General features: G+C 39.0%; 1 protein-coding gene across 2 annotated transcripts in view; it reads right to left on the bottom strand.

Annotated features, from left to right (window-relative positions):
* The window catches only part of GRM7 (glutamate metabotropic receptor 7), a 931,612-nt gene that overhangs the window by 635,113 nt on the left and 283,885 nt on the right, over positions 1-12,614 (bottom strand). For both annotated transcript variants that reach the window (XM_005695650.3, XM_005695649.3), the window contains exon 2: positions 11,816-12,032. In XM_005695650.3, coding sequence (XP_005695707.1) covers positions 11,816-12,032 — 217 coding nt within the window. The remainder of the gene's footprint in view (positions 1-11,815; positions 12,033-12,614) is intronic.

Below are 12,614 nucleotides of genomic sequence, written 5' to 3' on the forward strand. Positions count from 1 at the left end.
AAGTCCAGTGGTATGATGATAATTATTACAGAAGCACGATTCTCCTTCCCTCTACTCAAATGACAAAAAAATTCTATTATTCAAAAAATTGTCTATATTTGAGTCTCCATTCCTATATTAAATGATGACCTATGTGCCTCTTCACTACATCTTTAACTTTGATACCAGAAGCCTATGTCCCTTTTCTCCTCAGCACATGAAACATATGATAAGCGTACTTATGTCAATGAATAAAGGAGGGGTTCATTCTGTATTCATATCTTTTCATTTTCCTCCATGTTGCTCAGCTGCAATGAAGGTAGGTAGAAGAGATGAGGAGGACTTGCTGAGATACACTTTTTCACTGTATTTCCACATGCAGTGAAAATATTGTTATCATCCACATTACTCCCACATCAGCAATGATGGTCTATTGCCCAGAGGGAACCTTTCTTTTTCAATCAAGGTGGATTAGAATTCTCTGAACCAAGAGAGGCTACTTTTCACAATAAATAGGTGATGACTTTGCAAACCAAAGCAGCAAGATGCTGGCTCTTAGTTTCAGTTACCAAAACCGTTAGGGTTGAAAGCACAAGTTCTTAACCCCAGAGCCCAAGCATTTTCTGCAGTACTTTTTATGCTGAGTGAAAGAGCACTCTCCATTTAGAAATCTGAGTCAAAGTTCTTTCAAAGCGATTCTGTTTCATTTGAAACATCTAAAATGTTAAATGCTATTAAACAATCTTCTCTTGGGGTTTTTTTACATGACAACCTCTTCCTAAAATGTCACTCACTACCCCATTTAGGGCAGCCTTAGGGCAGTATTATCTGCTAACTCCTATTTACTCATAGCGTACATTACCCAAAGAAAGTATTCAGGCATTCACTGTATAAGACATACCACCAGATGCTTTATCCCATTTTTATCTTCTCATAAGTTTATTATAGCATATTAATGATAATTTTGAAAGCTAAAATTGGAAGACATTTCCAACTACAACCTTGGAGTTATACTATTATATACTATTATACTATTTTACTATACTCTTACACTCCTATAATAGTATACTCTTATACTGTTATAGAGTGTTTTTAAATTTAGTGTACATATACTGAGCCTAATCTCTGTTGGACATTATCCTAGATACAGAGTACCAAAAGTCAAACACAACATAATTCCTACCTTCAGTAAACTTACGTTCTAAAATAAATGAGTCACAGATATGCAATGTACAGGGTGGGGAAGACAGTCAATAATCTGTAATATCTTTGTATGGTGACATGCTGTATGTTGCTAGACTTGTCATGATGATCATTTTGAAATGTACAGAAATATTGAATCAAGACATCATTTCATAGGAACTAACACAGTGTTGTAGGTCAACTACACTTCACAAACAAACTCATAGAAAAACAGATCAAACTTCCAGTTACCAGACATAAGGGACAAAAGGAGGGGGAACTGGATGAAGGTAGTCAAACAGTACAAACTTTCAGTTATAAGACAAATAAGTATCAGAGCTGTAATATACAACCTGAGAAACACAATTAACACTGGTATATATTATATATGAGACTTGAGAAGAGATTAAATTCTAAGAGTTCTCATCACAATTAATGTTTTTCTATGTCTTCAATTCTGAATCCATATGAGATGATGGATGCTCACTAAACTTATCATGAAAATCATTTTGTGATGTATAAAAGTCAAATCTTCATGCTAAGAAAAAATAAAAATAAACTCACATTCAAATGGGAGAGGATTAGATAGATTATATTGACATGATTAAATGACATGCAACAAATATCATGATAGTTATGCACAAAGTGTTACAGAACTCTTAGAAGCAACACTCATTTATGAAGATGGAAGCCAAATAACATAAGCAGAGTCTTTCTAGATTAAGCAGTAAAATATTGAAATTATTCTAGATAATCTCCAGAATCACTGGGGAGACCAAGGAACCAAAGTCAAAAGATGAGACAAAGGATGACTAGGCTGTTAGAATCAAAAGTAAAAATAATAATAATAATAATGTACCACAGGGCCAAGTTCGCTTGGGCCCTGCTGCTGCTACTCTTGGAAATGGGAAGTAGGAGACTGAGACATGCTACCACTGCCATTTCATGCTAGATACCACATCTGCCCCTGGATCCTGGATAGTACTGCTACTGCTGTCAATAAAATGGAATTCCACTGTCCCTCCTTTGTGTCTCTAGCTCTTGATCTGCCTATGGGGAGTATGCCTGAGGATGTCTGATTCGCTAAACTGGGTGACATGGCTGTGTCCTAACTTCAACAAAGGCTGGAACATGAATTGCTGGCCTTTTGGCTCTACCATGATATGCACCCTCATTGTCTCACCATGACTTGGCAATTGGTCGATTCCGTGACTTTATTCATGCAGAGGGACTTTACAGTGCTGTGCTATTAAAAAAAAGACACATGTACACATTGTGATCCAAAACAGGACCATGAAGGGAGGCTAAGTCAGGGGCAACTTTTTTCAAGGTGTTATGTTTTGGGAAAAGAGTTAGCTCATAGTTGGAAAGAAAGGAAAGGATTAGCAAAGGCACAGAATAATACCCAAAGAAGGCTAACTGAGGTAGGACAAGAAATGTATATATGGGGGCTTGAAGTAGGAATCAAAGATGACAGGCATAGTATGGAGTAAGACTAGTGACTACATCAGGTACCAGGTCAGATTAACACATACTCCAGGCTAGCCATCTTTTGCTTAATGCTATGGAGTAAGGGTCTGAATTTGGCAATAAGGAGTTCATGATCAGAGCCACAGTCAGCACCCAGTCTGGTTTTTGTTGACTGTATAGAGCTTCTCCACCTTTGGCTGCAGAGAATATAATCAATCTGATTTCGGTGTTGACCATCTGGTGATGTCCATTTGTAGAGTCTTCTCTTGTGTTGTTGGAAGAGGGTGTTTGCTATCACCAGTGCGTTCTCTTGGCAAAACTCTATTAGCCTTGCCCAGCTTCATTCCATACTCCAAGGCCAAATTTGCTTGTTACTCCAGGTGTTTCTTGACTTCCTACTTTTGCATCCAGTCCCCTATAATGAAAAGGACATCTTTTTGGAGTGTTAGTTCTAAAAGGTCTTGTAGGTCTTCATAAAACAATTCAACTTCAGTTTCTTCAGCATTACTGGTTGGGGCACAGGCTTGGATTACTGTAATATTGAATGGTTTGCCTTGGAGATGAACAGAGATCATTCTGTCATTTTTGAGATTGCATCCAAGTATTGCATTTTGGACTCTTTTGTTGACCATGATGGTTACTCCATTTCTTCTAAGGGATTCCTGCCCACAGTAGTAGATAGAATGGTCATCTGAGTTAAATTCACCCACTCCAGTCCATTTTAGTTCGCTGATTCCTAGAATGTTGATGTTCACTCTTGCCATCTCTTGTTTGACCATTTCCAATTTGCCTTGATTCATGCCTTGATTCCAGGTTCCTATGCAATATTGCTCTTTACAGCACTGGACCTTGCTTCTATTACCAGTCACATCCACAACTGGGTATTGTTTTTGCTTTGGCTCCATCTCATGATTTTTCTGAATTCTTTAGGGAAAACCACTAGACTATTCAGGTATGACCTAAATCAAAGCCCTTACAATTATACATTGGAAGTGAGAAATAGATTTAAGGGACTAGATCTGATTTAAGGGACTAGATCTGATAGACATAGTGCCTGATGAACTATGGACTGAGGTTCATGGCACTGTATAGGAAACAGGAATTAAGACCATCCCCATAGAAAAGAAATGTAAAAAATCAAAATGGCTGTCCAAGGAGGCCTTACAAATAGCTGTGAAAAGAAGAGAAGCAAAAAGCAAAGGAGCAAAGGAAAGATGTAAGCATCTGAATGCAGAGATCCAAAGAATAGCAAGAAGAGATAAGAAAGCCTTCCTCAGCAATCAATGCAAAGCAATAGAGGAAAACAACAGAATGGGAAAGACTAGAGATCTCTTCAAGAAAATTAGAGATACCAAGCGAACATTTCATGCAAAGACGGGCTCGATAAAGGACAGAAATGGAATGGACCCAACAGAAGCAGAAGATATTAAGAGGTGGCAAGAATATACAGAAGAACTGTACAAAAAAGATCTTCACGACCCAGATAATCATGATGGTGTGATCACTCACTTAGAGCCAGACATCCTGGAATGTGTAGTCAAGTGGGCCTTAGAAAGCATCACTATGAACAAAGCTAGTGGAGGTGATGGAATTTCAGTTGAGCTGTTTCAAATCCTGAAAGATGATGCTGTGAAAGTGTTGCTCTCAATATGCCAGCAAATTTGGAAAACTCAGCAGTGGCCACAGGACTGGAAAAGGTCAGTTTTCATTCCAATCGCAAAGAAAGGCAATGCCAAAGAATGCCCAAACTACCATACAATTGCACTCATCTCACATGCTAGTAAAGTAATGCTCAAAATTCTCCAAGCCAGACTTTAGCAATACCGTGAACTGTGAACTTCCTGATGTTCAAGCTGGTTTTAGAAAAGGCAGAGGAACCAGAGATCAAATTGCCGACCTCTGCTGGATCACTGAAAAAGTAAGAGAGTTCCAGGAAAACATCTATTTCTGCTTTATTGACTATGCCACAGCTTTTGACTGTGTGGATCACAATAAATTGTGGAAAATTCTGAGAGATGGGAATACCAGACCACCTGACCTGCCTCTTGAGAAACCTATATGCAGGTCAGGAAGCAACAGTTAGAACTGGACATGGAACAACAGACTGGTTCCAAATAGGAAAAGGAGTGTGTCAAGGCTGTATACTGTCACCCTGATTATTTAACTTATATTCAAGGTACATCATGAGAAACGCTGGGCTGGAAGAAGCACAAGCTGGAATAAAGACTGCCCGGAGAAATATCAATAATCTCACTGGAGAAGGAAATGGCAACCCACTCCAGTGTTCTTGCCTAGAGAATCTCAGGGACAGGGGAGCCTGGTGGGCTACCATTTATGGGGTCGCCCAGAGTCGGACACAACTGAAGTGACTTAGCAGCAGATATGCAGATGACACCACCCTTATGGCAAAAAGTGAAGAGGAGCTAAAGAGCCTCTTGATGAAAGTGAAAGAAGAGAGTGAAAATTTTGGCTTAAAGCTCAACATTCTGAAAACAAAGAACATGGCATCTTGTCCCATCACTTCACGGGAAGTCAATGGGGAATCAGTGGAAGCAGTATCAGACTTTATTCTTTTGGGCTCCAAAATCACTGCAGATAGTAACTGCAGCCATGAAATTTAAAGATGCTTACTCCTTGGAAGGAAAGTCATGATCAACCTAGATAGCATATTCAAAAGCAGAGACATTACTTTGCCAACAAAGGTCTGTCTAGTCAAGGCTATGGTTTTTCCAGTGGTCATGTGTGGATGTGAGAGTTGGATTGTGAAGAAAGCTGAGCGCCGAATAATTGATGCTTTTGAACTGTGGTGTTGGAAAAGACTCTTGAGAGTCCCTTGGACCCAAGGAGATCCAACCAGTCCATCCTCAAAGCAGATCAGTCCTGGGTGTTCATTGAAAGGACTGATGCTAAAGCTGAAACTTCAATACTTTGGCCATCTCATGCGAAGAGTCGACTCATTGGGAAAGACTCTGATGCTGGGAGGGATTGAGTGCAGGAGGAAAAGGGGATGACAGAGGATGAGATGGCTGGATGGCATCATGGACTCAATGGACATGAGTTTCAGTGAACTCTTGGAGTTGGTGATGGACAGGGAGGCCTGGCATGCTGCAATTCATGTGGTCACAAAGAGTCGAACATGACTGAGAAACCGAACTGAATGGAGTAAGGGAAGCCTGGGACAGATAACATAATTTTTGTTTTTGTTTTTTGAAAAGATGATCATCTTAGTTAAACAGATGCTATACTGGAAGAGCTGACCTGGAGGCATGGATAACTGAAGCTATGAACCATTAAGAATAAAGTGGGGCTCAGAACTAAAGTAACTGTAATGATAGTTAGGGATAAGATGTGCTAACAGATTGGGTGTGGGTTAAAATCTGAAGTACTGTGTTAACCGCTGGTCCAAAAATTAAAATAATAGTTTCTTCTTGAGGAACTTAGTTTAATTTTAATCACAACTGAAAATAAATGATATCATGAGAGTGCTTGTGATTTTGTGTTTTGAAATTAAGTCCTTATTCAACACCTACAATTTAAAATGGGATCATTGAACAGTTCATTAAGGAAACACTCCAAGCAGATATTAAAATGTCTCAGAGTTTTCTATATTCACCATGATATAGACAGAGGCAAAACAAAATTGGAAAATCCTGAAAGTTAGCATAGAAATATAGATGGGGATATTGTGAATTATTGCCCTGTTGCATCGTACTGCTGTAACTTTTGTGTGGGGATGGTAACAGGGAAGAATGGAATAGATTCAGGGTGGGGGTAACTGTGACAAATCTAAGTAAATAGATCTAATATATAATTTGTGTGACTCACAAATCAAATGTTTATATATTCTAAAAATTATATATCATAAGGTTTCCTTCTACATGCCATTTTACCCTCAATAAAGGCAAATGGAAACAACCGTTCGTCCTTTCCTCTTTCCTTAGCAAATATTTACTGAATGATTTCTATATGCCAAAAATTAGGCTAGATGATGGAGAAGGCAATGGCACCCCACCCCAGTACTCTTGCCTGAAAAATCCATAGACGGAGGAGCCTGGTGGGCTGCAGTCCATGGGGTCGCTAAGAGTCCAACACGACTGAGCGACTTCACTCTCACTTTTCACTTTCATAAATTGGAGAAGGAAATGGCAACCCACTCCAGTGTTCTTGCCTGGGGAATCCCAGGGACAGGAGAACCTGGTGGGCTGCTGTCTATGGGGTTGCAGAGAGTTGGACACGACTGAAACGACTTAGCAGCAGCAGCAGCAGGCTAGATGATAGGGATCCGAGGCAAAGCCCTTGACCTCATAGAGGTTATAGTCAGGTGGGGAGGATCAACAATACAGCCAATGAAAGAAAGCATTCCATCTGTGAGGGAGGGAAGAGCAAAGGATCCTCTAATGAGAACGAAACCGTTCAATGAACAAATCCAACTTGTTCCTGAAGTTAAAAAAAAAAACCCAAAAAACTGAAGGCTGAATAATAGTTACTAATAGGCAGCTAAATCTTCATCTAGCTATTCTAGATAAAACTATTCTAGGTCAAGAGAAAGTACTAAATTAAAAAGTCTAGAGTTTACCTAATAATTATAAGACCAGCTGAAATAAGTAATTAAGTGATTAGCATGAAATACCAAAGGATAGATCAAATATTCTTTCTGGTTTTCAGAAGTTGATATGTCTCCTGACACCATGGCAGTAAAGAAGCATGACTATTTGTGTCACGTTATGAAGCAGTGGTCATGAGATTCCCCTGAAAATTCTGACAAACTAGAGTAGTTATATGTGATGTCCTTACTCTCATAATCCTTGACCCAAATTTGGTTCAAAAGCTCTGGACTATATTAGTGCCTTACATGATCATAAGCACTGCTTTTGACCCTCACTTAGAAAAGAAGTCTTTATATCTAATTTATATTACTTATTTTATTATGCTGACCTGAATTTCAAAAGCACACTGGGAGTGAATAGGCTCTCATTCTGTGTGATATTAAGCAATAAATTGCTTTTGTTGATATTGCATGTGCAGCCATTCAAATAAACAGGGCAATTTATGCAAATATAACTGTTTTACAAAAATCTCATCATCTGAGAAAATCATGTTACAGTCCTCTCTGAAAGTTCAACAAGGAGCAGCATCCATGCATATTTAAATATCCCATGACTATACATGAGAGGACAATTAATAAGGTCTTCCCTGGCAGCTTCAGTCTTGTCTGACTCTTTGCGACCCCATGAATCGCAGCACACCAGGCCTCCCGGTCCATCACCAACTCCTGGAATTCACTGAAACTCATGTCCATCGAGTCAGTGATGCCATCCAGCCATCTCATCCTCTGTCATCCCCTTTTCCTCCTACCGCCAATCCCTCCCAGCATCAGAGTCTTTTCCAATGAGTCGACTCTTCACATGAGGTGGCCAAAGTAGTGGAGTTTCAGCTTTAGCATCATTCCTTCCAAAGAACACCCAGGGCTAATCTCCTTTAGAATGGACTGGTTGGATATCCTTGCAGTGCAAGGGACTCTCAAGAGTCTTCTCTGGCAGCTTAGAGAAGCTGTATATAAACTTCATGTCCCAGACAAATTAGATGGCCCCTTATTGAAGGACAGCTTTCTTTTCTGACATCATTGTCTTGAATTGTTCCATCAGTCTAACAAAGGAGCACACACCCGATGTTCTATGCCTACATGCATGGTGAAGATCCTTTAGGATCCAGTTTCATAAGTAGCCTTTGCTTAAAGACTTAAGCCTAAAATCTGGAACTGAAACACTTTAAAAGAGTGCAACTTTTACAGACATTTATAAAGAAGAACCACAATATTCAAACTGTTTTAAAGAATGGAAGTAACTCCTGGGAACATTTCAGCAGATCACAGAAAATTTATCCTTGAGCTTATGTTTGCTCTCTCCACTTACCCTCACATACACACAAATACACATACCTACCACATGAATAGGTCAACCCGAATAGCTCACTTCCTTTTCTTGGTATGCTTCTTATACAATGAAAGCATGTTAGTAAGAATAGCAAGTCAGCTGTATTTTATACACACACATACATACATAACCTTTGAGTTATGACTAAAGGCAAGTATTATCACTCCAGTTATTTTCTTTCCAAACTCAAGCAATAACTTCAATAACTTCACTGATTTATAAGAAACTAGTGCAGAACACTAATAATTAAGAATCACTGGGTGTTGTATCTCCCAAACAGGATTCAATTTATCCTATTCTTATTAATCTCATTCTCTACAAAAGGAATCTGAGACTTGGAAAATTCAATTACATGTCAAACATTACACAGAATACAAGTGATGGAAACCAGTATCCAAACCCATGTCTTTATGATACCTTTGCATCAGTTTATCATTAGAGGTAGCATGCCACACTACCTCTCCTTACATGCACCTTGACTTGTGTCTCTCTAGAGGATCAAGTTCTAGAACTAGCACAGAAAGAAAGCAAACACTGAAAATTACCCTTGAAAGTTACCTAAAATTCCCTAAGAATGTACACTTTCCTGAAATTTCAATAGGGCAAATCTTTATAATCCTTTTTCTTTTACTCTGAATTAGAATATATTGTTGTTCCTCTGAATGTCAGAGAAGGTAGCTGGAGTCCTCTTATAAGTCGTGGAAAATGAATATTTACCTCTATACACTGGAATCACCACTGCTCACAAATATGAGCAGCCTGAAGTGACATCCCCCTAAGAAATGATGGAATCATGCTTCCCATCTCAAGTTTTTTTCCTAAGAAACACACATACTGAATGAGCAGACTTATCACACACCACTTCAATTATAAGCTTCCCTCCTCTTATTTCCTCCTTTCTTGGGGAGAGAGGAGGGAGTTGAATGCTGGGGGTCTGTTAAGCACACAAATGAATTCACTGTACATATGGTATGGTTCAAATGAAATTTAATATAAATGCATGTCAACTATCATAATGAAGAAGAACTTATTGCAAGACATTGCCTGCACTCACAGTGTTTCCTGGCATTTCTGCAGCTGGCTTTTTAGTTACCCTCATAACCAAATTCAAAGGCTTTCAGATGGAAGGGTTTTATCCCAAATGGCTGCCAATAATTTTATTTTGAGCTGGGTCATTTCAATGTATGATTAGCTAAAATTATAAGCTGGGGAGTTCAGGTCATATTACAAGGTCGTTTCCTTTTTGAAGGGTCATATACAGCAGACTTTGTATATGTAAAGTTTTCACCAAGTGAGAGCAGGTATAAACAACCATTGGAAACTCAGCACTGACCTGTCTATAGAATATAGACTTTTATAAAGGCCAACATTTTTCTTGATCCTGTCCTTTACTAAACAATCAACATGATTTTGGCCTTTTGAACACTGCACATTTTGTAACAAAGTAGGTAGTACCCTTTGCTTTGTCCAGTACAAAGTTCAGTATTAAATTTGAGATTCACCTGTGGAAATTCTGTAGAACAAGATGGTATCTGAACTTTATTTCTGAGCTTTATCTTAGTATTTTACCCATATTTTCTCTTCATTTTATTCTACCTATTGGTTATTATGCCCATATTTTAGACATGTCTTTAAGTCAGCCTCTAACATTATTTTCGTTTAAGCAGAAGTCAAAGAAACAAAGAAAGAAGTAAATGCATAGTTATCAAAAGTGATTAGGCTGTTCTCTAAAGATTCATGAATTCAGCTGTTAATGGGTCTTATAAATCACAGCATGGAAGACACAAGTCCAGAGTTAAGACTTATCTCTTAATCAGAAAGTTTCTCACTGAATCACTCCACAAATGTTTCCCTTAGAAACAGCGTAGCTGGACGTACAGCAGTGACTCAGAAAGACACATTCTCGTTTAGAGTCTATGGGGCAGGATAGAAAATGACAGCAACAACAAATTATACTACCCGGCGATAACTAGCGTGGGAGAGGTCACTAGAAACACAAGACCAAGCTGACAGAATCCAGAAGGTTCTGTATGCATGTGTGTATGAACCTAGAAATGGCATTAGGGATGAATCCTGTAAATCATTAGGAGCCATGCAGTCAAAGTTGCTAAGAGTGACAGGATTTCAGCCAGAAGGAAGAGCATAAGAATAACCCAGCCCTCCAGTGACATTTTCAAACGAGACATAATGATAGGGCTCTGAGTAAGAAGCACAAGATTCATGGAGCAGTCATGGCTTCCTTCTTTCAGCAGCCATGTACAGACACACCACCCGTATGCTGGAGTATCATGTGTCTGAGGACATCTACAGACTGAAAGTCAAATGCTCCAAGCCATGTCTTCAGGATTTATGGCATCCAGCCTCATGAGAAGAACCTCTGTTTCTATTGCTCTGTTTGTTTGTTGGTCTAACAGTTAGTTAACTATTCTGATCAATGACACTTTGGATAATATCCTTACCACCAAAACCAAGGACCAGACTTTAGCCTAAAAACTTTTTAGGAATATCGAAGCATGAAATTTTTCAAAAAAAATCTATATTTACTAGATTCAACGTTTCCATACGGGGAACCCAGCATATGCATTGTCACAATTCTTAAGTTTGAAGATTATGCCTCATTTTTACAAAATCTGTCAAACATTTGAACCCATTACCTTCCATTTTGAGTTTAATAGGCAAACATAAAAGAACCTTCTCCAAATGCTTTCTAATAGAACTGTCTCAAAAGAATCTACAGTTTCAAAGGATATGTAAGTACACTCTATTGCCTGGATAATTCACTTAATTTGTTTTGGCCAAGTCATTCAGAGCCCTCACCATCACTCACCTTCAAAACACTGTGTGGCTGTAGTTGGGTTTTCATAATTTAAGCAATTCTCTTCATTTTGGAGAGGGGCAAAGAGGAAGGACACATGACGAGGCATATTCAGCCACATTTGCTTATTTTCTGTAGAGATAATATAATCCACACTACCAGCTATTGCACAGAAGTCAGACAGCAATTTTAGTACCTATTATTTTCTCTCTACTTCTTCCACTTTTAAGGGATTTTAGTTTCGCAGCTTTGAAAATATTATCTTCCAAATCACAACGTGCTATAAATGAGGACTCTGTAGATTCCCTTCACAGGCAATGGGGAATGCGAAGGTAGGAATAGGGTTATGGTCAATCATGTTCACTAACGATTGAAAGAAGCCTAAAGCCACAGACATTTAAAGAGGGTCATCTTGATCACTGTGATCTCATCCTACCTGCCTCTTTGGATATCTGGGTGAAGGATTCCACACCTTTCTCTCCGTAACTTCCTTCTGATGCAAGAGTAGACACGTAATTCCAACCCAGGGCTTTTACGATGTCTACCATGGCCTGGGCTTGAAAGGAATCGGGAGGGACCACACGAGAGAAGAAGTCATAGCGCCGGTCATCACTTAACTCGGGTGCCGTTGATGCATAACTAATCTGGGGGATCTGAAAAGACAAGAAAGCACTACGTGAGGGCACCATCAAGATGGGAAAGATTCATTTGTACTTATGACAATTTACTTAAAATACAGGTCTTGAGCTCCAAAGCGGATGTGTGTTTGCCAAACACTGCATGAAAGTGTAAACCACCTAAATACAACCAAATGCATCTATTTTTGTGTTGTGACCTTTTTTTTTCTCCTCTTGGAGAAAGGAATGGGAATGGAGTGGGAACTACTTACATCATGGTGGTTAGGAGAAAATATATATATAACCATTCTAACATTGTGAATAATGCTTTAGTTACTATACACTAATACAAACAAAAGACAGGACAGCCTATGTGGTATATAAAGGTTGAATTATTTGACACATCTTGAGAATGTTTGTGGATGTAGTTAGCTATCTAACATTGACTGAGTGCTGATCACCTGTGAGGAAATAGCTAAGCAAGCTGCATGCATTATTTATTTTCCATAAGAACATTATGAAGTAGATCACTAACACCTGAAGACCAAGGCAAGAGGGCTCCCTGCCCCACCATCACTTCAGTGGCTTATGCACTTTGGAAGGCCTTTCTCAAATTTT

The sequence above is a fragment of the Capra hircus genome, chromosome 22, assembly GCF_001704415.2.
Source record: "Capra hircus breed San Clemente chromosome 22, ASM170441v1, whole genome shotgun sequence".
In the NCBI taxonomy this organism is placed as follows: Eukaryota; Metazoa; Chordata; class Mammalia; order Artiodactyla; family Bovidae; genus Capra; species Capra hircus.